General features: G+C 47.8%; 6 protein-coding genes across 6 annotated transcripts; 4 read left to right on the forward strand and 2 right to left on the reverse strand.

The window, feature by feature from the left end:
* Positions 1-7754: 7754 nt before the first annotated feature.
* GGS22DRAFT_160403 (uncharacterized protein) lies at positions 7755-9298 on the forward strand. Its single transcript, XM_047960921.1, has one exon. The coding sequence runs from the start codon at positions 8417-8419 to the stop codon at positions 9086-9088; it is 672 nt and encodes a 223-aa protein (XP_047820092.1). The 5' UTR covers positions 7755-8416; the 3' UTR covers positions 9089-9298.
* A 401-nt stretch (positions 9299-9699) lies between these two features.
* Positions 9700-13189, forward strand: GGS22DRAFT_160407 (uncharacterized protein). Its single transcript, XM_047960922.1, has 3 exons — positions 9700-10452; positions 10531-12874; positions 12936-13189. The coding sequence occupies exons 1-2, from the start codon at positions 10173-10175 to the stop codon at positions 12717-12719; spliced, it is 2469 nt and encodes an 822-aa protein (XP_047820093.1). The 5' UTR covers positions 9700-10172; the 3' UTR covers positions 12720-12874; positions 12936-13189.
* Positions 13190-13403: 214 nt separating this feature from the next.
* GGS22DRAFT_160410 (putative motor protein) lies at positions 13404-16185 on the reverse strand. Its single transcript, XM_047960923.1, has 6 exons — positions 15657-16185; positions 15434-15589; positions 14991-15373; positions 14843-14936; positions 14170-14789; positions 13404-14103 (listed from the first exon to the last, which is right to left on the reverse strand). The coding sequence occupies exons 1-6, from the start codon at positions 15820-15822 to the stop codon at positions 13945-13947; spliced, it is 1578 nt and encodes a 525-aa protein (XP_047820094.1). The 5' UTR covers positions 15823-16185; the 3' UTR covers positions 13404-13944.
* Positions 16186-16408: 223 nt separating this feature from the next.
* On the forward strand, positions 16409-17714 carry GGS22DRAFT_126676 (uncharacterized protein). Its single transcript, XM_047958357.1, has 2 exons — positions 16409-16584; positions 16643-17714. The coding sequence occupies exons 1-2, from the start codon at positions 16529-16531 to the stop codon at positions 17574-17576; spliced, it is 990 nt and encodes a 329-aa protein (XP_047820095.1). The 5' UTR covers positions 16409-16528; the 3' UTR covers positions 17577-17714.
* Positions 17714-19376, reverse strand: GGS22DRAFT_126659 (WD40 repeat-like protein). The gene is made up of 4 exons (XM_047958356.1): positions 19068-19376; positions 18949-18987; positions 18444-18898; positions 17714-18394 (listed from the first exon to the last, which is right to left on the reverse strand). The coding sequence occupies exons 1-4, from the start codon at positions 19174-19176 to the stop codon at positions 17852-17854; spliced, it is 1146 nt and encodes a 381-aa protein (XP_047820096.1). The 5' UTR covers positions 19177-19376; the 3' UTR covers positions 17714-17851.
* A 1302-nt stretch (positions 19377-20678) lies between these two features.
* GGS22DRAFT_160414 (Septin-domain-containing protein) lies at positions 20679-22961 on the forward strand. The gene is made up of 6 exons (XM_047960924.1): positions 20679-20985; positions 21105-21221; positions 21276-21363; positions 21423-21560; positions 21614-22081; positions 22138-22961. The coding sequence occupies exons 1-6, from the start codon at positions 20895-20897 to the stop codon at positions 22379-22381; spliced, it is 1146 nt and encodes a 381-aa protein (XP_047820097.1). The 5' UTR covers positions 20679-20894; the 3' UTR covers positions 22382-22961.
* The last annotated feature ends 15 nt before the right edge of the window (positions 22962-22976 follow it).

Here is a 22976-nt window from a genome sequence, read left to right on the forward strand (position 1 = left end):
TCTAGTACTCAGCTCTACTCTACTCTTGACGAGAGAAAAAAAAGAACTGGGGAACCGAAGCGGTGGATTACAAAGCTATAGACGGAGGTTTGGATGGTTGGGAATACCTGCTACCTACTTCGCGCTAGGTCTTAGGTATTACTATCTCGACCACCAAAGTTGTATTGGTAGAAGGAATGCATCTGCGGCGTTGGCGGGTTATTTCCAGCGTTATGTCCATAACTCATAACTCCATGCCCCTCCCTGATGTTACATATTTTGTACATACTGAGGGGTTCTTCTGGGGCTTCTCTGGGGCTGTTCTAGTGCTCCCTAAGAGTCTACTAGGTAGGGCTCTATTGTCTCGTGCCCGACCGGGTCACGGCGAGAAACGAGTATCATCATATTCAATGGGACCATAATTTCATGGCTTCTAACTAACGTTTTTACTATATTTTTCTATTTCGCCGTTTCCAATTGTGCCTTGCATCGTGCCATGCCAATGCCAATGCCGTCGCCGATCCGACTAGCCCTGTTGACCGAAATAGTTGTTAATCCGCGGATTCTTATTTTAAATAAATCCGTGCTAGTCCGTCGAAAAATCCCACCCGTTTCAGGGCATTGTTGGATTCGCCGTTTCTCTCTGACTACTACTATACTTGCGCTGTAACTAATACATATTATGCGTATTCAAGACTCAAGTTACTTAACAGGGACAAGGTAAGTAGCTCGTTTATCTGCAGTATGTGCGTACTGGCAGGGGGGTTTAGCTACGGAACGACCCCCGGCATCGACAACAAGGGGACCAAAGTTGAAGAATCTGGGGGATCAAGCCTACGACGACAGCCGACGATTAATGTCGAATAGGGACGAATAGGAACGAATAAGGATGAATAGATGGAATAAGGCGTTCAATCTAAGCAGCCATTTCAATATCTAACTTGCGCATCTGCGCATCGCCGACCTATGATCTCTCAGGTCGGGGGTGGTAAAGGCCGTCCCGCCACCTGACTTACGTATGTAGCTCTCGCTCACCTCAGGGCTGGAGTACCCCGGATTGCCCTATCGAGGATCTTCATTGCTGGGTACTGAGTACGGTCGATTATAATTCCCATTGAAGGTAATAATATCATCATATGTCAGTATACCTACTGTACGTAAGCACGGACTCGGATAGTTCCTCGTTTATCCTTGCGATCTCTAACTATTTCCAGGCACGTATTATAAAATAGCTGCTTCATGTTCATTGCGACCATTGCAACCTGCCATTCTTCCCTCCCCTAAAGCCCTCAAGGTTGCAAACTAGGTACCTAGGTAATGATCGGAAAATGCCATAAACGCTCCTACGATACTACGGTTCACGGTTGACAAAGTTGACAGTTACATACATGCTAATGATAATGCCACATGGTAGCCTATCGTATCCCACGTATTCGTTTTCTTATACTCTCGCATATACATCTTGGGTAGGTATAGGCATTCCTTAAGATTGTGTACGGGTCAGAATAACTCTCCGAAGTGTGGGGCGGACACGGCCTCCGCAGACCTTCCGAGTCCCCATAGGTGTTATTATGTTAATAATATGGGTGTTAGGTGTTACTATCTTGCCCAGGACCGCCCAGGACTAGGTCACAATACGTCCCCCCCAGGGCTATGCCGTTTGGGGGCGCTTCCCGCAACACGCAATACAAAACGAGCCACGGCCAAGTTTTAGCTATTTGATCCTTTGATATGTCAGCAGTACCGTCACAACGGCACCAATAATTCGTCATCATCTTATATGTGCGCTTACTTGGGCTTCTTGGCTCGTGGCTTGGGGGTTAGCACCCGTGATGCTTCCAAATATCGAAGCATTCTACTAAACGGTAAACTAATAAACTAATAAACTAAGTAACTATCTAACTACCTACCTACCTATACTCTCTCTCTCGACTATTGCGGGTTATAACAGAGCATGCCTAGGTGGGAAACAGGGGCTCATCCCACTTCCCACCATTTAGTTAATTACCTTAGCTCCCACGTACCTTGAAAGATTGCCAAGTGCCTACTTACTACCTAGTACATAATACTATACACACCCACGTGGATACAAAGTTAGTAGGGCATGCAGGTAATTCCATCAGTCGGTCAGGTACGGACGCCGACCAAGGGAGGACGAAACGCTCCGGCGCCAGCGAGCTGATTTGGCTGATTTGGGCTGCTTTGTTACTTCGGATCCGAGTATAAAACGGAAAAACGGGTTTCAGGAATGCCCCGATTCCGACGAAAGGGTTCTTTTTTTTGTTTTGTTTCTTCTTATTAACGCTTAGCTCTTTTTTTTTCTCTTTTCTTTTTTTGGCCCTATGCTTTAATTATATTATGAACTAATTTGGTTTTATATTAGTACCATCATTCGTGATTTCAAATTGATATAGGTACAGGTAGCTTAAGAATTAAGGAGATTGGTAAGCGCCAAGTTTTTTTTCGATGCTAGTTTGGTATGGAATGTGCCTGAAGAACGTCGCAACCAACCGTTCGGCGATTATTGAGAACGGAGTTCATGAGGATACGGTCTTGTATGTACAGTTCTCAACGCCGATAGGGTAGGATCTCGGCTTGGCTCTTGATACTATTACAGCGTATCATGTACCTAGAAATACAGTGGTGGGTAGCGCAAACCTCGGACCCGACATGCTGTTTTTACCTGTGTGCATGCGCATCAACAGCCAACATCAATCTGCATTATAAGCATCTGAAATCAGATGAATAAAAAACGATCTGGGATCTATCTACTGTATCTAGCATCTTAATATCCCGACTCAACCCTATGGGCGGTAACATAATATAGTTCGCTATACGTATGTATCCTGAGACATTATACATCATGATACCAATATCGACTTTCAGTGTTCACACCCTCAATCTCGTACCTGATATCGTACTTGATATCGTACTCAGCATAATATATGGAGACTCGCAAAAGTCTCGTTCTCGCACTCGTGATTTGTGCGCGAGTTATGCCAGTTTCGCGCTTGCAGCTCCTTTCTACATAATACTTAGCTGCTTAGTTAGCAAAACGGCTCGAGTCGAGCATGCGCTACTAGCTCGGTCCACTCTCGAAGCTATCTCGAGCTGGCCAAGACTTACCTAAGCAGCTAAGCCAAGTCCCTGGAGCTAAGGCGTCATAGAAGGGAGTCGGTTCATCAAAAATAACGATGTTCTGTGCTATCGCCGGCTCCCGAGGGCCGCGAGAATCCCTTACGACGGGTCCCTGACTGATAGTAGCGCTTTCCACCGCCAGACGTTTCTTGGTTGCGTTTATGTAACGCCGTCTAGGAGGCACAGCCCTATTTGTCTGGGCATATTGTGACCTGCTGTGACCTATCACGCTACGTGGAATCATCGACATTGGAGAGCTGCCAACTGGAACCGACCGCGGCTTCTTCCTCTCCCCACACCTTGCGGAGCCGGTCCGGGGGGGGGTGCTTTTCGAAGTTGTTTTTAATTTTTAAAGCAAAACAAGCTTGAAAATAAACTTATGTGCTGCAGCGCACAACCGGAGTTTCCTCCGTTGCGTCGTGGATTATGAAAGATTATTAAGGGAGGGGTCTGGTCCCTGTGGGTAAGGTGAACAGAAGAAGCTAGATGCTGTATACCACGTACATACTAGGTAGGTGGTAGTACACAACTATGTACTTCTATATAAATATTGAAAAAAAAGCAAGAATTAACTTAACGTATTTGTTTATATTACTACACATTATGTGGGATATCTAGCAGTTAATTACAGGTAACTAACTAGAAAGGGGCTATACTAGACCAGAAAACTAAAAGCTTGGAATCTGGAATCTGCAATTCCTAAAAGAGACAAAGGCGGTCTCGAATTACCTAAGGCAGGACTAATGCTTAGACATTACATCGCACGTCACGTTCAAACACCTGCTACCGTGTCGACTAACACGCTTCGAGCAACTACAACCTACACCTACAATCTACCCGTCGATGTACCTACACATACATCTACCGTGTCGAACGAACCGCTGCTTTGCCTACCTGATCAAACGACAAATGACCCATTTCCCAACGCAACAGCGCACGTTCAGCATGCCTAAAGCCCTAAATGCCTAAAGGTCTGGCCCTACGGTCGAGGGCCAAGGCGGTATATGCCATCCCGCCAAGACAGACCTTTTCTATTGCGTGCGCGCGCGCGTTTTCGTATCGCGACGACGAGGACGGTCGACGAACGGCCTAGAACACGTCTATCACTCGATAGCCCAGACGTCGCTCCTGTCCATCCTGTCCCGATTCTGTCATTCCTGCGTACCTAATGTAGGCGGTATCTCTCAAACCCGCCTCGTCCTTGCCCGTGTTCCATCAAGGCTATGTAGTGTATGTATGTAGGTATGTATGAAGGTTACATACCTAGGTTATTATTAATTATGGTGGATCTGGATATTGCTAGGTAGGTAGGTAGGTATGGAGATTGGACATGTAAAAAGCGCGCACGCATCCCCATCCTAAACCCATCCCCCTGGCTCGCCTGAGATGACTAACCGCTCAGAGACTAAAGCCGCTACGTCAATCGCGCAGTGCGGGTCCCCCGCCCTACCTAAGTGCACATACGTACCCAGAACCTTCACAGATCGAGACCGCGATCGAACCGCGCATGTGAGGCTTGGCCCCGGGTATGGGTCACGGCTGTATGTATGGACGTGAGATAGGCGCGCTATATCTCAAGTGCCGTGGAGTTTGTGCGCGCGCACGGGGTCCAGGGCGTTTGCCTTGCCTTGCTTTGCTTACATACACCTACCTTACCTGACTTTCGTCCACGGGGTCCCGGGCCTTGGCGTTTCGTCCTTGCAATGCTGGGGTTCCTTGGGGGCGAGAGCTCCTTTCGCCGTTTCGTTTTGCGGGTCGAAACTCACCGGCTAGACGTGGGCTTGGGGCGCTCGGCGACGCGCTGGTTTATCGGGGGGATCCAGGCACGGCGATCTAGGGAGAGGGAATTATCCGCTCGGCGATCGCAATTGCGCTGTGGAAGTAGCGATATTTCCTCTTCGTACTTCGTGGTATCTGGTATGTATCGCTGCGAACTTGGTCTTGTAGCCCGGGGGTCGTTGACATGTATCGCGTTACTTGCCAAGGGGGAGGAACCCCCCGCGGTTTCCGTGCCGCGGACTGCGGACGCGGTGAGCACGTTAGTTGGTTAATTAATTAGTTACCTAGGTAGGTGTTCTTAATCTTTTTGGGGGGTGACTCCTCACGTCCCTATTCGTAGCCCTATGGATTGGAAATTCGTTAGCGGCTGGGGCACGGTATATTCCCTAACTCCGAGGTCTGGGGGTCTATTGGGGTAGTCGTACCGGGGGCTTGGGCATCAGGAGATTCGATGGCCTTCGGTGTTGTTACCCCTGGGAGCGTCCCGATGCCGAGATGTGCACGTAAGCTGGGTATCTAGATTGTGCCGTGTATGTATGTAGGTGTTGGTGTTGGTGTTGAGATGTCGACAGATCCTTGGGGAGCCGGTCGGGTGTGGAGAGCCGGAGGAGTCGCGGATTGGTAAGCTGTTGATGTATGAACTGCGTTCCGGAGGTAAGGTCTATTAACCCCGGCGCCGGCTTTTGAGGGTGTTGTGGGATATGCTATATGTTGGAAACCATGCCGATAGGTGAACCGTAGATAGGTAGCGATCGCTGTCGAGGTATCTTGAATAGTGTTGTGATAACATTGGGACCACGATAAGAACCTTGGAAGGTCTTCGAAGAGGTGTTGACTTGACATTACCAAGAACGGCTACAGATACCTTATTAGGTATTATCGATCGCAGAAGCGAGAAGATGCTGACATTACTCAGAATATGTCATCACTATTCACCTTAGGAAGCTGAGTGTTATGTAGGTAGGTATGTAGTTGTAAAGGTAGCTGTTTATACCTCGAGCTAGATTGTAACATATCACTTATCAGATCGGACGTAGATCGATATAGGGCATTGAGTACAGTAGTTTAACATTGATTAGTAAACATTTCCTGAAGGAAGACTCCCTACCTATTCAGAATCACGTCTTGTCCTTATTTCAACGTGCGCTTCTAAGGGGTACTCGGCAAGAAAATAAGGCGACATGTGAATTTGGACAAGAGATGCTACGTGACATGACTGGATGTACTACTGCTAATAAGCTGTCTTAGATCCACGGTCCTCTCATCATGCATGGTGTAGTAGCACACTGCCAAGTGTAAGATTAACTGTTGAACAAGAGTTATTAGATTTAGGAGGCCCTTTTCTTGACAACCTCATCACATAAGCTTCTCCGGCTGAGCGGCAACGATAAATTTGCCTCCGTCATCGAACAATAAAGATATATATATTTCAATTCCATTCGATTCATAGGTTGAAAGGAGAGTCAAGAAATGAATATCGCTTAAAAATTTTTATGTCGTAGGAATATTACAGGTTCTATGTCTCGGCAATATACGCGGTATCGATTCCTCTACCACTAAGACAGGCCATCTATATCAAGTTCTATGTATTCTCATGAGACAAGCTCTCGCCATCTCTCTAGAAGAGATCGTGTCACGAATCGAGTCATTTCATTGAAGCATAACTTCATACTGTGTCTATTAAATAAGAAACGGTTGTGCAAAGTGTGTCTGTATCACTCTCCGGGCAAACCAACTGAGGGTAGGGCTTAACACTGACGAAATCGTACGAGCTTAATCGCCAACATAATAGAGACTGTCTAAGAATTTCTTGATGTCGTATATTGCCATCCCAAAAGAAGATCTAGTCACGATGGATTAGGGGTTATCCTAGGTCTAATATGGAAGACTCTAGGCTATATAACACATACAGACCTCGACGTAGATGAGATCTAAGTACTCCTATCATTCATTTTTATACCTATTCAATACTTTATTCTGTTCATATACACTCGTCACTCATTTAGCTAAAGATGGTTGCTCTCAGATCAAGTCAGCTAGCCAGCTGGATGTTGTACTTGTTCATACTTGCTGTACGCGCACAATCTAACTGCAACCATGATGCGTATGTTATCAGGGGAACTTTTTCGTTTATGGATAGATGGCTAACTGTATGATAGTTGCTATGATGCTCTGTTCCCATGCGATTCTCCTCTTTCTATCTCAGAAGCATTGAATTACTGCTCGACTGTGGGACACTACGGCGCAACGGACTATCCAACACAAGCAACTTCCGCTGTGAGTACAATATCAAAATGCCCCTTAAGATATTCCCCAAATTCAAGTCACCCATAGAGTTATGACAGAGACTGTTTAACTTACCATGGTTTGTACGTGTCCTATGCGAAAAACTTACTAATTTCCGTTACTATAGTGTGGTAATACTAATAGGAGACTCTATCTTTCGGCTTGCTCATGTGGCCCTGCTTGCCCTACTCCTTTGCCTAACTCGACATTTTCGACTAGTTTTATATCAGTTACTACCACGGCTGTCAGCTCGACGATCTCTATCAGCAATGTATCGGTACCAACTACGTTCACTAGCTCAAACTTTTCAACCAGTGAGATATCGACCCTAATTACAACCTCTACTTTAACCACAACGTCAGGAGGTACTGCCCAATCAACAAACGGACCAAGTGCATCAGCCAGTAATGTATCTACGTCAGCCACACCCACATCCAACTCGACGACTTCAAGCATCTTTGAATCGAGCTCTTCGGTTTTGCCTACCTTGTCTTCTTTCACAGTCAATAGCACAAGCACTAGTGATATAGGATCAACAAGCTCAATATTCAGCACAGAGAATGTAACATCTACCCTTTCTACTACAGCCTTTAATATAACCACGTCGACAGCGACGGAGACCATTACCTCTTCAATTTCTAGCAATTTAAGTTCGACGTCGACTACCATTGCCTCTTCAATTTCTGGCAATTTAAGTTCAACGTCGGCGACCGTTACCTCTTCAATTTCTGGCAATTTTAGTTCGACATCGGCGAATGTTTCCACTACTCCCACACCCACAAGCTCGTGGCTGTCTGGAGGATCGTCCTCGATTCCACTGTCAACATTCGCGTCAAACAGTTATAGCCAGGCTAGCAGCTCGATATTGCCATCTCCAAGTAGTTCGGCACGTTGGACGAACACGACATGTACCTCATGGGTAACTTTAACTACTAGTACGGGGATTACCGGTACGGGGTCATCGGTGTTTACGGCTTCATCCGCAATTACGACTGATGGTAATTTGACGACATCGTTTGGGGCCTTCTCGACTTCCTCGGCCCCTTTTCCCAATTCGACTTCTACCGGACTTACCACCGGAAGCGGATCTCTTTCAACCGATACGTGTATCGATACACCGACACCGACGCCGATACCAACAGAGACCGAGTCATGTGACCCCAGCGGATCTTACCAATACGGCAACTCGACAGCGTCCATTACCGCTTCACTCTCTTCAGGTGAAGACCTCTCTATGTCTACTCTGAGTGCATCATCGCTTTCAGCGCAAAGCAGCATACTCAGTGAATCCATAACATTACCGACACAAAGCCCGACATCAGACTCACAATCAAACGCCGAGTCCGACGTACCATTCCCACCATCCCACCCAACATCCACATCCCCAGACCCATCGCAGTCATCCTGCGTAAGAACATCCAGCAACAGCGCAATCGAAAACGGGGGCTTCGAAAACGGGCTCTCGCCCTGGAGCGTGGACCTCATCGACCTAATGTCAACCAGCTACGACATATCCACGCCGGGGGCCTCCAATTCCTGCAGCGCCTTCCACGTCACCATGGCGCGGAACATGCAAACAGACGACCTACGCTCAAACCTCCGTCTCGCAAGCCCGCTCATCATGCTGCCGCCCCCAGGGGTCAACTGGACGGTGTCATTCTGGACGCGCTTCGACACCGCGCACGAGGACTCCTTCCTCGAGCTGTTGGCCAACGAGGCCGTTGCGCACCGCGTTAATGCCACGACGGAGTTGGCGGAGTGGACTAAGGTCGAGGTCCCGTATAATCTGGAGGACGGTGATAGGATGTTGCAGTTTGTGTTCTCGTTTGTGCTGGGGGCGGGGGCGGTTAGGAATGAGGTTTGGCTTGATCAGGTTGCTGTTGAGGTTCCGGCTACGACTTCGTAGGGTTTGGATGGGGGTTTGCGACAATGTGGGGGATGTATTTGGGTGATATTTAGAGGTGTATACATATTGGGTAGGTACCTAGTAGGTGTGGAAAAGGGGTAGATCTGGTAGACTTATTACTGTTATTATTCTTGTATTTTCTTGCAGTGTAGTTTTAATTATTATTAGACTGTAGGTATGATAATGGTAGACCGGGATGGCCCCTCATTTTTACGGATTACCCGGACGGGATTGAAAGGTACCGTAGCTGCGTAGGACATTGAAAAAACAAATGGGAGTGTGACTAAATTCTGTCATATCTCACAAATCTCAGATGGTGGTAATTAAGGCATACCGGTAATAAATAGAGTTTTTTCTCGGATGTGGCTTGCTGCTGCTACTCCAAGTGGACAAAGGCTATGCGAGTTACCCCACGTCGCGATCTCCAATATTTGTGTGTACGCTGTAGGTACACATGTACACCGGTACCCACCTGCCTACTTGCATCATGCATGTGCTGTAGCGAAAAGTCTAGGCAGCGTCGACCAGCGACCAGCGACCAGCGACCAGAGCCAGAGACCAGGTAGGCACCTGGTACGAACCTTGGAAGTAGCTTAAAGAATTCGTGGTGGGGTTTTTCGGGTCATCATACCAAAATGCTAGAGCTCTCATCCGTCATTTCCCTCACATCCTTCTTTCATTTTCTTCCAAGCTTCAATGTTCTAACTTCTCACACATAAGACATCCCTTCTTTCTTGTATTCCCAATTGTACCCAACCTTGTATTCGCTCGGTAAGACATACATTGGTCTATCGGCATTTGGATTGCGTTTTCGGGAAGACCCGCTAGGAAGGATTATCGTCAGCCTGACATTACCTAGTACCTTCGCGCAAGCCCTACTGTCGTATTCCCACAGGTGCATCGTAAGCTCGTCAGAGCTGGTGATTCGGCGCATGGCACAGCAGGTAGAAACGACTTACATTGCGAACACTGGCTATAGGAGGAAAACAGGTCAAACAGGTATCCAGAAAAGCCACCGTCAACATCTTATCCACATTGACTCAAACCACCACCTCTCGCGCTATTCTCTTACTCAACCGAAAATATGATGTCAGCACAGCTCCAACAGCCTGGTCAGGCTGGAGCTCAACTATCCGCTTCCGAGAACAAGTCAAGTGATACCACCGTTCTTTCGGCAACAGAACAACCAAAGCTTACTGAGACCAAACCGCTCAAAAACCGTGCTCTGGAAAGCAAGAGCCCGTACGTACGAGCAAATGCCGATAGCCTGGTAGCATGGCAACTGCTGGACGACGATGCAGTTAGTCGTGCCAAGAAGGAGAACAAGCTGATATTCCTCAGCATCGGCTTCCTCGCTTCTCACCGTATGTGGCTACTGCCCTACCCCTGCGATACTAAAGTCGTGATATATGTATAGTTTAGTAATGCTGATTTCCATCCAGACTGCTATCTGACGAGGCAAGAGTCTTTCTCCAATCCAAAGGTCGCGTCCCTACTCAACGAGCATTTTGTACCCATTCTTATCGATCGCGAAGAGCGACCGGATATCGATAGCATCTATATGAGCTATAACCAATCCCTTAGTGGCAGTGGAGGCTGGCCATTGAACGTTTTCCTTACCCCAGAGTTGGAGCCGGTTTTCAGTGGAACTTATTGGGCGGCACCTGGCGTCCAAGATGATATTGCGGTGGAGAATGATGGAGTCGAAAAGCCTCTTGATTGGGTCGTGGTTATTAAGAAAGTTCTCGCATCCTGGCTAGATGAAGAGTGTCGTGTTCGCGATGAAGCCAAGAAGATGGTAGTTGAGCTGAGTCATATTTCCGCTGAAGGCACCCTGAACCATGCAGGGAGTGATTTCTTGCATGCCCCCGCCTCGTCTACTCAAGGAGGAGCTGCTGTTGGAGCTGTGGATTATTCTCGTGAAGTCTTTGGTGAGGTCGACTTAGATCAGATCGAAGAAGCGTACGAACGAATCACAAGAACCTTCGATCCCATGTGTGGTGGTTTTGGCCTGGAGGATAAGTTCCCGACTTCGGCAAAGCTGTCCTTGCTCCTGAGAGCAACCCGGTTTCCGAAAGTTGTGCAGGATGTAGTCGGCCCCAATGATTGTAGTTACATCAGTGGAATGGGCCTGCATACTCTACGACGAATCGCTAATGGTGCTGTTCATGACCATATTGGAGGTGGTTTCCACCGATACTCGATCACGAGGGATTGGTCCTTACCAGCATTCGAGAAAATGCTGATAGATAACGTCTTGCTGCTCGGACTTTTCTTGGACGCCTGGCTCCTTTCTGGAGGTACTTGGCGCGATGAGTTTGCTGACGTCGTAACCGAGATCGCCGATTATCTCATCAGTGATAGAATGCTATCACCGAAGGGTGGATTCTTCACTAGCGAAGCAGCAGATTCCTTCAACCGAAAGGGTGACAAAGTAATGCGTAATGGAGCATACTATCTGTGGACAAGAAAGGAATTTGATGGAATCGTTGGCGATGTGCATGAGAGCGAGACTGCTGCCACTTATTGGAATGTACAAGAACATGGCAACGTCGATCCTAATAATGACCCTAACGACGATTTCCTCAACCAGAACGTTCTCCAGGTAGTTAAGAACTCCGCGAGATTGAGTCAGCAGTTGGGAATTTCGGAGTGGGAGGTGAACCAACGAATCGAGGCCGCAAAGGCAAAACTACGCTCACATCGACAAAAGGAACGTGTTCAGCCTGATATTGACACCAAGATTGTCACTGCCTATAATGGCATGGCTATTGCTGGTTTGACCCGACTAGCCCTTGCTTTCCTTCACACGAATGCCGGCATGAATCAACGAGGAGAGAAGTACTTGGAGATAGCGAAAAAGGCGGCCTTATTCGTGAAAAATGAGCTTTGGGATAACGACAAGAAAATTCTCTATCGAGTTTACTCCGATGGCCGCACAGATATTGAGGCATTTGCCGAGGACTATGCTCTATTGATCGAGGGCCTTATAGAGCTTTACGAAGGTACTGCAGATGAATCATGGCTTGAGTGGGCGGACGAGTTACAGGCGCTCCAGATCAAACTTTTCTATGACAGCCCTACACCTGCACCTACGATGGCAAACGCTAGGTGCGGAGCCTTCTACTCTACGGTTCTGGGTGCACCGTACACGCTACTCCGTATCAAAGATGCCATGGACACCTCACAACCATCGGTTAACGCGGTATCCGTCTCTAACCTGTTTAGACTAGGGGGGTTGTTGGGCGATAACAAGTACACGTACTTAGCGAAAGAGAGTGTCAATGCTTTCGGCGTCGAGATGCTGGAACATCCTAACTTGTTTCCTGGCCTCTTATGCGGAATCATCCCTTGGAAATTGGGTGGCGAACACTGGCTCGCAGTCGGAGAGAAGCATGACCCTGCACAATTGGCAATATTCCATAAGGCACCTCGTGCCGCCTTATGCACGCTCCGCCATCACATCCCAGGAAAGGCTGATTCATGGTTGGCTAAACGGGATGCGAAGACCGCCACACTCCCCCAAGAACCTGGGTTCTACGCAAAGTCATCGGATGGGACATATCGCAGATTGGATAGTGATGAGCTCGCGAAGCAGGATCTAGGCCATTCCCCCTTTTCCCGCGGCTAGTATTCTGGAGCATATTGAGAATTGTTAGGGCAATGAGTATACTTATATCAGGGTGGGGATCATTATTAACAAGCATCGACATGGTTATATTGGCGGAATCAAATGGGAATCCTAAAGGGAAGCGGCGAGCCCTACAACGATTACTGGAAATACTTGTATGTGTCTTGATACGGAGAGGAATCTGGTGTTTGTATCCCCCAAAACTGACTTTCCAAGCGGATTACAAGGGCCATGTTGACGAAACGGCTGGAATTACACGAACTAACGCATTTTCCCTTCTTTCTATGAGGTACTACTAAGGATTTATTATCGGATCGTGAAAGATACCAGGGGGCGTCTATGGTACACGGTTTAGGGGGTGAATGTTTTTTAAAACGTGTGTGGTGGGTGGGATGTGGGATGTGTTTATTTGCATTGCATGGTTGCATAGGTAGATGATGTTAAATGAATGAATTGATTTAAATTTGCGGAATATTGGCTTTGATACCAGGTATGTTTGCTTATGATATTGTGAATAGGTTGTGAATGTAAAATATAGCATTTGGCTTTCCTTGGCCGTAATTTGATGTTTGGGATAAAGTCTACGAGGTAACCAACAGCGTCTCATCACACACGACCTGCCCTCGGATAAAACCGACATCATGACCTTGACAAAACATGCGTATAGCTTTGATTAGGTATTTTTCTCTTCATATCATTTATTGCAAGGGGTATCTATTCTACAGTCTCGAACCATAGACGCAGGGCTCGCCTTCTCCATCTCCCATCTTTCACCATCACCATCACCACCACTACCTCCTCCCCATCCCCATCCTTTCTCCAAAAGTCCAACATAAGTACACAGAAAGACGAAGTACGAAGGAGGCGGAAACGGCCAATAACTCCGAGTACGTGCTAATGCGAGGCTCTCTTATTTTTTGTCTTCTCAACCTTCGCCGGAAAAAAACCCCTCTCCCTTGATACGTGGTAAAAACCCCCTTTCCTTCTCCCTGATGCCGATGTGGTATGGTTCCTGCATCCGTAGGTAGTTGTACAAATTGAAAAGAACTCTGATCCGTCATCGTGAACTGAATCGACTGTGGATCGTAATGCGTGGTATGGTTGGACCGGATGTGTGTTTGGAGTGTCCCGTTTGATTTCGGGTTTAGCCGTCCGCTTGTACGGGCAAGTTTATTTCTCCTGAGTGTTGGTCGCCATGTACGCGTCTCATATGTACATACTTCTATCATGCCTTAGTCACGGGACCCGGGGTTGTAGGTTTTCTGTTCATCAAGTTGCCGAAGAATTTGGCAAGTGTATCTGTATCAACCGGGGCCGATCCTTCCTCGAGTTGAGATTCGTCATCCAAGTGAGGTTCAGGGGAATGTCCGTAGGCCTGACGATCCTATTGACAAGTTAGTCTTGTTCGTAGTCTTGTTCGATGTCCGGGGAATAAATATTGTTGGCTTACCTTGAGGCGTTGTACCATATCGTCAGCATCAACTTGGATGCCTCCCATGTTGAATTGTACTGGGCCAATGTGATCGCTAATCATGTCGTCGGTTGTACTTTGCGCGAAAGAATTGTCCTTGCCAGCTTTCTCGTCTGCCTTCTTTACCTGTTCGAGTCGTTCTAACTGGTTCGCGAGGAAAGCTTGTGTATCGACTGATGGTATCTCCAACCTGCTAGTGTCCTTATTTCCCTGGGCTAGTTGTAGGGTATCTAGGCTTGTGTCTTGAACCTGCTCTTCGTATAATACCACCGCTGATCCTTCGGGTTCGTCGACGCCATTTATTTCACCATTTGCTTGGTGGGCGGCGTCACTTGTGCTGTCGCTCCTAGGCATGGGGAAAGGTTGGTCAAGATCTATTACCCAGCCCTCGCTAACTTGCTCCACATCAAACCCATCTCGCAACACTCGGATCTTGCCCCAGGAGTCCCAGTTTGGAGGCACCACAATCTTGTCTCGGTCGATGACGTTGGTTTTTAAGGGGGTGCGCTTTAGTAGCGAATGAATTCCGAGACTGGCGTGAACAAGCGTCTGTAGAGGCGATGCCATCGACGGTGTCGTGTAGATAAGAGAGGCTCCATCTAAAATTTGTCAGCGAGGGATCTGATCCTGGGTTGTGTATTGGGGGCCATACGTCTTAGTAAGACAGTTCTGAGATACTGGAGAACGAGGTCGAACTTCTCTTCCTTCCATCCTTGGGTTTTCTCTAAGTAGTCTATTCTCTCGGACTATGATATCGCTGTCAGTATACCCAGTATGTAGATTGGATCAAAACCACTCACGTTTTGACAGACGACGCATAGTGGCAGACCAAGTCCGTCTTCCCACTCTCCTGGTCCAAGGGGTAGCGCGACATCTCCCTCTGTAGCAACCGCACCTGTGCCGTCCAAGTTAACGGACCCGCCCGTACGTCCGCGGTCTCTCCAGTTGTTCATAGCCTCTTCCATAGTCTCTTTACATTCGGGGCTTAGAGACATGATGACTGTTCGCAGCAGCAGCAGCCACTCCCGCAGTTGTCGCATCCATAACCAGGGTTGCGACCAGTCGAGTAGTATTACTATTAAGGTGTTGGGGATCGATTGGGGAGTCAAGAGCGGTTGGATGAGCGAAGTGAAAGAAGGCGCCGGGCTTGTAAGTAGGTAGAGAGATATTCGTGCTAGGATGTCTGGTCTTGGTCAGCGCTGAAGTCGTTCGCCAAAGGAGACTTCGGACTTCGTCGACTAACCTTCTTGGTCTGCGTCCAAGACATTATAATATGTATAACCAAGTGCGAAGCTATTGGCGATTGGTGGGATCTTCTGATTGTTCCGGTCGATATTCTTTCGTGTATCGTTGCTCGACAGGGCTTCGAGGAAGTCTCGTTGCGAATCTACAGAACCGCCTGATATGTCGTGTCAGTCGCCGGTATCCTGCGATTCAAGATACGTAATTCATATAGTCTACCATACCTAGAACCAACAAGTTCTTCTCTGGTAATCTCTTTCCGCTAGCGACGGAGTCGAGCATAGAACTCCACATGTCCTTCTTTTGATCATCCTTCTTTCCCTCCGAACCGGTACCGGTACCGACGGAGGTACTTGTATAGGTCGAGAACCGGTTCGAATTGGCCGTCATGTTTGATTTCGGTCGATTGGTAGCATTGGGGAATAGTTGAATGCGCCCAGAAAGCAGAAAGGTCTCGGCGTAATCGGTGATGCGATTATGGTCAGACCCTTAGAGCGCGTCTTAAGAGTTGACTTTCACCTATTAATATTCGCCTATGTAATTGAAACGCGTTGAGAATGACGATCGATCTAAGATTGGGAAAATTTAATTTCCACCCTCTCTTTTTTATTTTAACGAAATAAGACAACTCAAGACACGATGACAAAATTTAGGTGGGGTGGTTTAAGAAACAGATAAAGAATTAAAAAAGTGAAATCGTTTCACCGATCATTCTTTCTTTCAACATGAAAAACATCCATCACTTTTATTCCCCTTGAAGCTTCCACCTGAGAGCATTTGATTAAGGTGCTGGCTTACCGGGATTTAGTGGATCTTCTGCCAGGTCCTGACGGTCCGACGTTTCCCCAGCACAGGGGTCCGCGGGGCGGCACTTGTCAGGTACAGGTACTTATTTACAGCTACAGGTACATTCGGATATCCCGTCCGAAAAAAAACAATACCGTCATAATTCAGCCTTGCAGCTAAGCTCTTAACATTTTTACCAATTTACAGTAGCCTTCCCAAGCTGCGTCCTATATGTTTATAATCCTCCAAATTCCTCAATTTTGGTACTCGAACTCCCGATAATTGTATGAGCTTCTGAAGATACAGCACAATGAATCAGATACGCGCTATCCAAGCGCTCAACAAGCGCGAGATCGAAAACGGAGTGTAAGCCAACCTCCCTCTTCCCTTAAAACCTATTCCACTAGCTAACAAACAAACTCAGACCACCAGAAGCCTCCTGGCACACCGACTATCGCGACACCGCCTTCGTCAACTTCGGCGGACTGCCGTACGAGCTGTCGGAGGGCGACATCATTACCATATTCTCTCAGTTTGGGGAGCCCGTGTTCCTGAAGCTAGCGCGCGACAAGGAGACAGGGAAGAGCAAGGGGTTCGGCTGGCTCAAGTATGAAGATCAGCGCAGCACGGATCTAGCTGTAGACAACTTAGGCGGTGCTGAGATCAGCGGGCGGCTTGTGAGAGTCGACCACGCGCGGTACAAAGCCCGCGACGACGAGGACCCGGAGGAGTTCAAAATTTCGTGGGAGGATATCGTCAGACGTGAAAAAGCAGAGAAAGGGGAAGATGTAGAGATGCAAGAGAGTAGCGAGGAGGAGGAAGAGAGGCGACCGATGATTAAGGAGGAGAGGGAGTTGGCAAAGTTGCTCGAGGAGCATGATGAGGATGATCCAATGAAGGGCTTTTTAATCGAGGAGAAGAAGAAAGAAGTCGAACGCGCGTTAAGGAAAGAGGGAGAACGGAAAGAAAGGAAGGAGAAGAAAGAGAAGCATCGGCATCATCACAGTCATCGTTCTAAGAGGGATGATAGGGATAGGTACAGCGAGGAGCGCGATCATCACAGAAGGCCGAGAAGGGATAGGACTCCCGTTGCAAAAGATAGGGGTAGTCGAGAACGAGACGAAACTCCTCCGAGACGAAGAGACAATTCTACAGATCGCGAACGAAGGAGAGGGGACGACAATCGTGATCGACATCGCGACAAAGAACATCGAAGAGATCGAGATGATAGAGACAGACATAGCAAGCGCTCTCGCTATAACGATGACGAAGATAGAGAGAAAAATAGGGACAGGGACAGAGATCGCAAAAGCAGACGGAGAAGCAGGAGCAGATCTCCACGGTCATATAGAGATTGATGAAAACTGCCTAATCGCTAATAAAGATACCCCCATTTAAAGTCAACGCTGTTTACTTGAGATGACCTCGCCGCACATATCCTAGTGCAATGTGATTTAAGACGCCCTCCCCGACCATATAAACGCCAAACCCCACGAGTCCTGTTACTCCGTGCTGATTTCCCATGCCTAGCCCGGCTTTTAAACCAATATCACCCGGTTCGATGTGGCGGGCCCCTTAAAAATAAAGGGACTTTAGTATCGGGGTGGTTCTCGTAATGTTCCTTGAGCTCATCCTAATTCCCCAAGTATCTCTTCCAGCCTTCCCTGACGACCACGGTACGACCCTCCTCCTCTCTCAGCACGAACTTCTCCCATCGTGCATCCTGGCCAGCGCCGACGACGGCGAGAGAAGTCTCGTCTATCCATCCAATGACACCTTTCATTGGCCTACTAGTGCCTAGGACTGTGTTATCACCCCTTTCCACTGCTCTTGCTGGGCTAGGTAGAAGGGGCTCTTCGCCAGTTTCAAAGGCAGCCGAAGTAAAAGAATAAACGTCGGAAAAGGGTCCAAATGGAATATTGCTTAGGAATCCCCATTTGTTCGTGGCCTCGGCATTTGAGCTACCTCCACCAATGCTCGGGGCCGGCGAGCTAGGCCTACCTTTGCGCGGGTTAGGAACATCGAAGATATGTAGGCTCCCCTTATCCGAGGTGCAAGCAAGCATGTTTCCTGATGGGCTAAAGCGTAATGAGTATATGGTAGCGAACTCGCTACCCCGCCGTCGTTCTGCAAGCTTCGCACAGCTACTCGTGGAGAAGATGCGAATGATGGTACCCTATATATAGTCAGCACATGATACATTATAGATAATTGAGTTCTCATACCTTTTCGCTTGCTGTAGCGAGTAACTCCCCATCTGCACTGAGCTGCAACGCTCTCAAACTCGAAGAATGCGCAGGGATGATGCTAACACTGTCTGTCGCCAGTTGCACAACCTGGACTTGACCAGGCGTCCTACCAGGGAAAACCAAATACTTCTCTGTGAGACAGCAGAGACCAAGGAAGTTGTCTGCCGTCTCATATCTAGCTAATGGCAATGGTGGCTTTTGGAAAGCGTAAACTCGTACGCAGTTCTGTAAGACAACAGCAATTCTTGACTTGGAGATCTGAACTCCGCGAACAGCGGTCAAGGTAGCTAGCTCTAGAGCTATTTTGCCCTTGCTATCGTCCCATACTATGACTTTGTTCTGTGGGAACTTGGGTGAACGACCGCCACCGACAAGAGCAAGATAATTGGCATTTCCCATCATCTGGACAAGACCAAGGCCCGCATTGAAAACTACAGATTATTAGGGTTCATCTTCCGTGAAAGGATGAGGATCACCTTACCTCTTGCGGTTTGTATTTGAGATGAGTTTGAAAGGAAGACTATAAAAAGCGTGTAAGCATCAGGACAATATTGGTATAAGTCGGAAATATGAACAGATCATAGCTAAGAGGGATCATACTGCAAAATCCCGAATCTAGCCCAACAACAAATCGACTCGCGTCACTGTTGAAGGTAACAGATAGAGCAGCATGCTCAGGAGGGCTTTCTATAACCGGCCGAGTATTCATGATGACTATGTATTAAGGCTGCAGTGATAGTAGAGGTAAGAGGTATAAGATGTTAAATAAAGAGTAAAGACCACGGCCGATGAAATGAAGGAATCGAAGATGCGAAGCATCAAAGGGAACCAGATAGTTCGAGAAATGTCTCGGTGCCCCAGATCATAGCTGTATTGCACATTCGTGAAGCTCCCCGTCTTGGATGACTTAAATGAACCTATGATATGAAGTCCACTGGAGAGAGCGTAATGATAAGCGCTAACCAGTCTAAGCTTTACAGTGCCTCAGAGCCGCCGCAAATGACCGGAGCCGATAAAACGAACGATACGATAAAATCGGAGTAAGTATCAAATAAAAAGAAGATGTAAAGAAGTTCGGAGAGAAGAAATACGATAGTTGTAGAAGTGAAGATGTTAGCTATCACGACTTGGCTTTTACTGAAGATTGGACGGGATGAATGTAATATGTTGCGCAGGTACAGTACACGTGAGAGGTCCACGGGTACTTCGAATGGATACGTGAGGTGGTATGGAGATTCTAAGATGTCGTGCACGGACCAAGAGCCACACACACATATGAGATAACCTTGTTAGATCCAGCCTACCGTTTTGGGGAAGAGCTACCAGACCGTGGGCACTGGGCAAGCTCTAAAGTAGGTGACTCCTGAAGTTACAGTAGGTGAGCCTTCACCCGCAGTTTACTAGTGGCGTAATGTTTCAATCTAACATCCATGAAGATAGGTACTCCAGGGCTGTGGCTGTGTTACTAAGTGCCGTGCCGGTCTCGACTTCCAAATTCTTACTATCGATGGATATCCGCATGTCCCCGGTACCGTAGCCGCGTGGTTTGCAGTATATATGTACATAAGTACATTGTAATGTACAAAAAATGATAGAGCAGTTACGGTTGGATACCAGTTGGTAACCCCCCCTAGTCTCTAAGGTTCTTACCCTTTTAACATCTTCCAGCCTCGTGTTAATTTGACACGGGGAAGCTGCAACTGGGCCAACCTAGGACAACCCTACCTTGTCCAATTAAATCGTTGTACCCAGGTACAATAGTTATTAGTTTTTTGTAGCTGCTAGGCACAAATCTAGGTAAAGTACAGTTGCTATCAAGCCTGAGCCCCTGAATTTGGGAGTACCAAGGTGATCCGTGCTCAGATTTGGTGCCTTTCTAGTGGCCCCATGCCCCCTGTCTAGTCCCCGTCAACGGCAACTTATTTTGTGCTGTTGAAATTGCACTTTTTTGGAGAGGAGACTTCAGGGAAGGAGAGAACTGGAACCATCAACAGCTACTTTGGTCGGTGGTGTAAAGCGAGACCCGAACAACTTTTCAAATCTTTTCGGTTTCTACCTTTCATCAACATTTCCCAGTTGTGATCCGCCCCTTTCACAATCCACCGTTTTGAGATACCCCATTTACGAAGATCCGTTTCGCTTTTTGACGAGTCCTGTTCAATTGTCAATCATTGTTAATTTCAATTCTCTACTAGCGGAACTCGTCAGCCCATTGGAAACCCAAAGTCTTAGCCTAATATGTCGTCCCCAGCGGTGAGCACACAGTCCCCTATCACGCCTTGTCCAACTGCTACACACTGCTACTCATTCCAAATTTGCATCGATTATTGCTACCTACCTGCATCTGTATCCTACCTCTACAGACTCGCGTCTAACTCCTATCCCAATTCATCGTATACTGTTTATCAGTACAGCTACTAATCGGTCATGATGCGTTCACAGAAGATGATGCGCCGGAAGAAGAACGTGAAGAAGGGAATTCAGTTCTGCTTGATGGTCTGCGGTGCTTCGGGAACAGGTATACCTCCCTTTCCAACATCTCGACGCGTTCGACGTACCATTGCCGCCCGAGCGACAGATACTCGATCGCCTACGTAGTTATCAATTCGGTTGCTAATATTTGCTCTCGTCATCTAGGCAGAACAACTTTCGTAAACACCCTCTGCAGCAAGAGCGTCTTGAACCATAAGGAATCCGACGATGCCACCGCTGCCCACGTTGAGGATGGCGTTAAGATTAAGCCTATCACCGTTGGTTAGTCCACCAATCAGCTCGAGGATGACGATTGATTCTAATTACCCCTTTTAGAGCTCGAATTGGATGAGGAGGGTACTCGTATCTCCTTGACCATCGTCGACACCCCTGGTTTCGGTGACCAGATCGACAATGAAGCAAGGTAAGGTCTAATACTTGTCGCGGTCGTTGTCACGATTACTAATATTTTTGGGTCTGCAGCTTTTCGGAGATCGTTGGGTATCTCGAGAGACAATACGATGACATCTTGGCTGAGGAGTCGCGTATCAAGCGTAACCCCAGATTCAGGGACAACCGTGTGCATGCGATGCTGTACTTTATCACACCTACCGGTCATGGGTATGTATTGTTTTTTGCCTAGTACATTTGCTATCTACTTACAGTATAAACAGTCTTCGTGAACTCGACATCGAACTGATGAAGCGCCTTGCTCCCCGTGTCAACGTCATCCCTGTCATTGGCCGCGCCGATTCATTGACCCCCGCCGAACTTGCTGAGTCGAAGAAGCTAGTGATGGAGGATATCGAGCACTACCGAATCCCCGTCTACAACTTCCCCTACGACATCGAGGAGGACGATGAGGATACTGTTGAGGAGAACGCCGAGCTTAGAGGCCTCATGCCCTTTGCCATCGTAGGCTCCGAGGATGTCCTTGAAATTGGCGGCCGCAAAGTCCGAGCTCGTCAATATCCGTGGGGTGTTGTAGAGGTCGACAACCCTCGTCATTCCGACTTCCTGGCCATTCGATCGGCTCTTCTTCACAGCCATCTTGCCGATCTAAAGGAAATCACCCACGATTTCCTCTACGAGAACTACCGTACTGAGAAGCTTTCTAAGAGTGTGGAGGGCGGTGCTGGAGTGTAAGTGGCCCTGGAAAGTTTGTGACATGATTTGTATTCTAATGTGGTGTTTACAGTGACTCGTCAATGAACCCCGAAGACCTGGCTTCCCAGTCTGTGCGCCTAAAGGAGGAGCAGCTTCGCCGAGAAGAGGAGAAGCTTCGCGAGATCGAGGTCAAGGTCCAACGCGAGATTAACGAGAAGCGACAGGAGCTCTTGGCCCGCGAATCGCAATTGCGCGAAATCGAGGCGAGAATGGCACGAGAAGCCGCCGCAGCCTCGGGAACGCCCGAGGCGAATGGCGAGAACGACGGCAACTAAACGCCCTAGAACGACATCTTTTCTATCTCTACTTCTGGTATACCGGCGGCCAGATAGCAGTACGGACTTGTGGCGTTGGGTGTTTGATATCCCCTAGTCCCCGACTCCCCTGAACTAAGGCCATTCGAGACGACGTTATATGAAACCCTAAAAAAGCTAATGGTTGGTGCATGAGGTGTGCGAAGCAGAGGGTTTGGTGAAGAGCTTGTCAGGAATAAGACCCGGGCAGCATTGATATCCCCTACAATTATTGCATGCCCAATTTTCGGAAAAGGGACGATGGTACTATGGGAAAAGAAAACAACCTTTGTGTTCCCCGATTTTTCATATCTAGGCACATCGTCCCGCTGAGAAGCCGAAGGTGGTGAGGGGGATAGCCAAGCTACCTTTGAATCTTCTGCGAGTCGATGTCCATTTTACTAGTTGCAAACTGTGTAGCCTTTTTCTACTTTCACGCCCCCTTTTCTCCTAGTATTAGTGCCTTCTAATGCAGATATCAATACGAGTTTTCTTTGATGTCTACCAAAATTGGCATTACATTGTACTTATAAGGAATTCGTACTTATAATTTTTTTGTAAATCCTGCGTGTTATGC

This window comes from Annulohypoxylon maeteangense (assembly GCF_022496945.1).
Source record: "Annulohypoxylon maeteangense strain CBS 123835 unplaced genomic scaffold GGS22scaffold_6, whole genome shotgun sequence".
NCBI classification, from domain to species: domain Eukaryota; kingdom Fungi; phylum Ascomycota; class Sordariomycetes; order Xylariales; family Hypoxylaceae; genus Annulohypoxylon; species Annulohypoxylon maeteangense.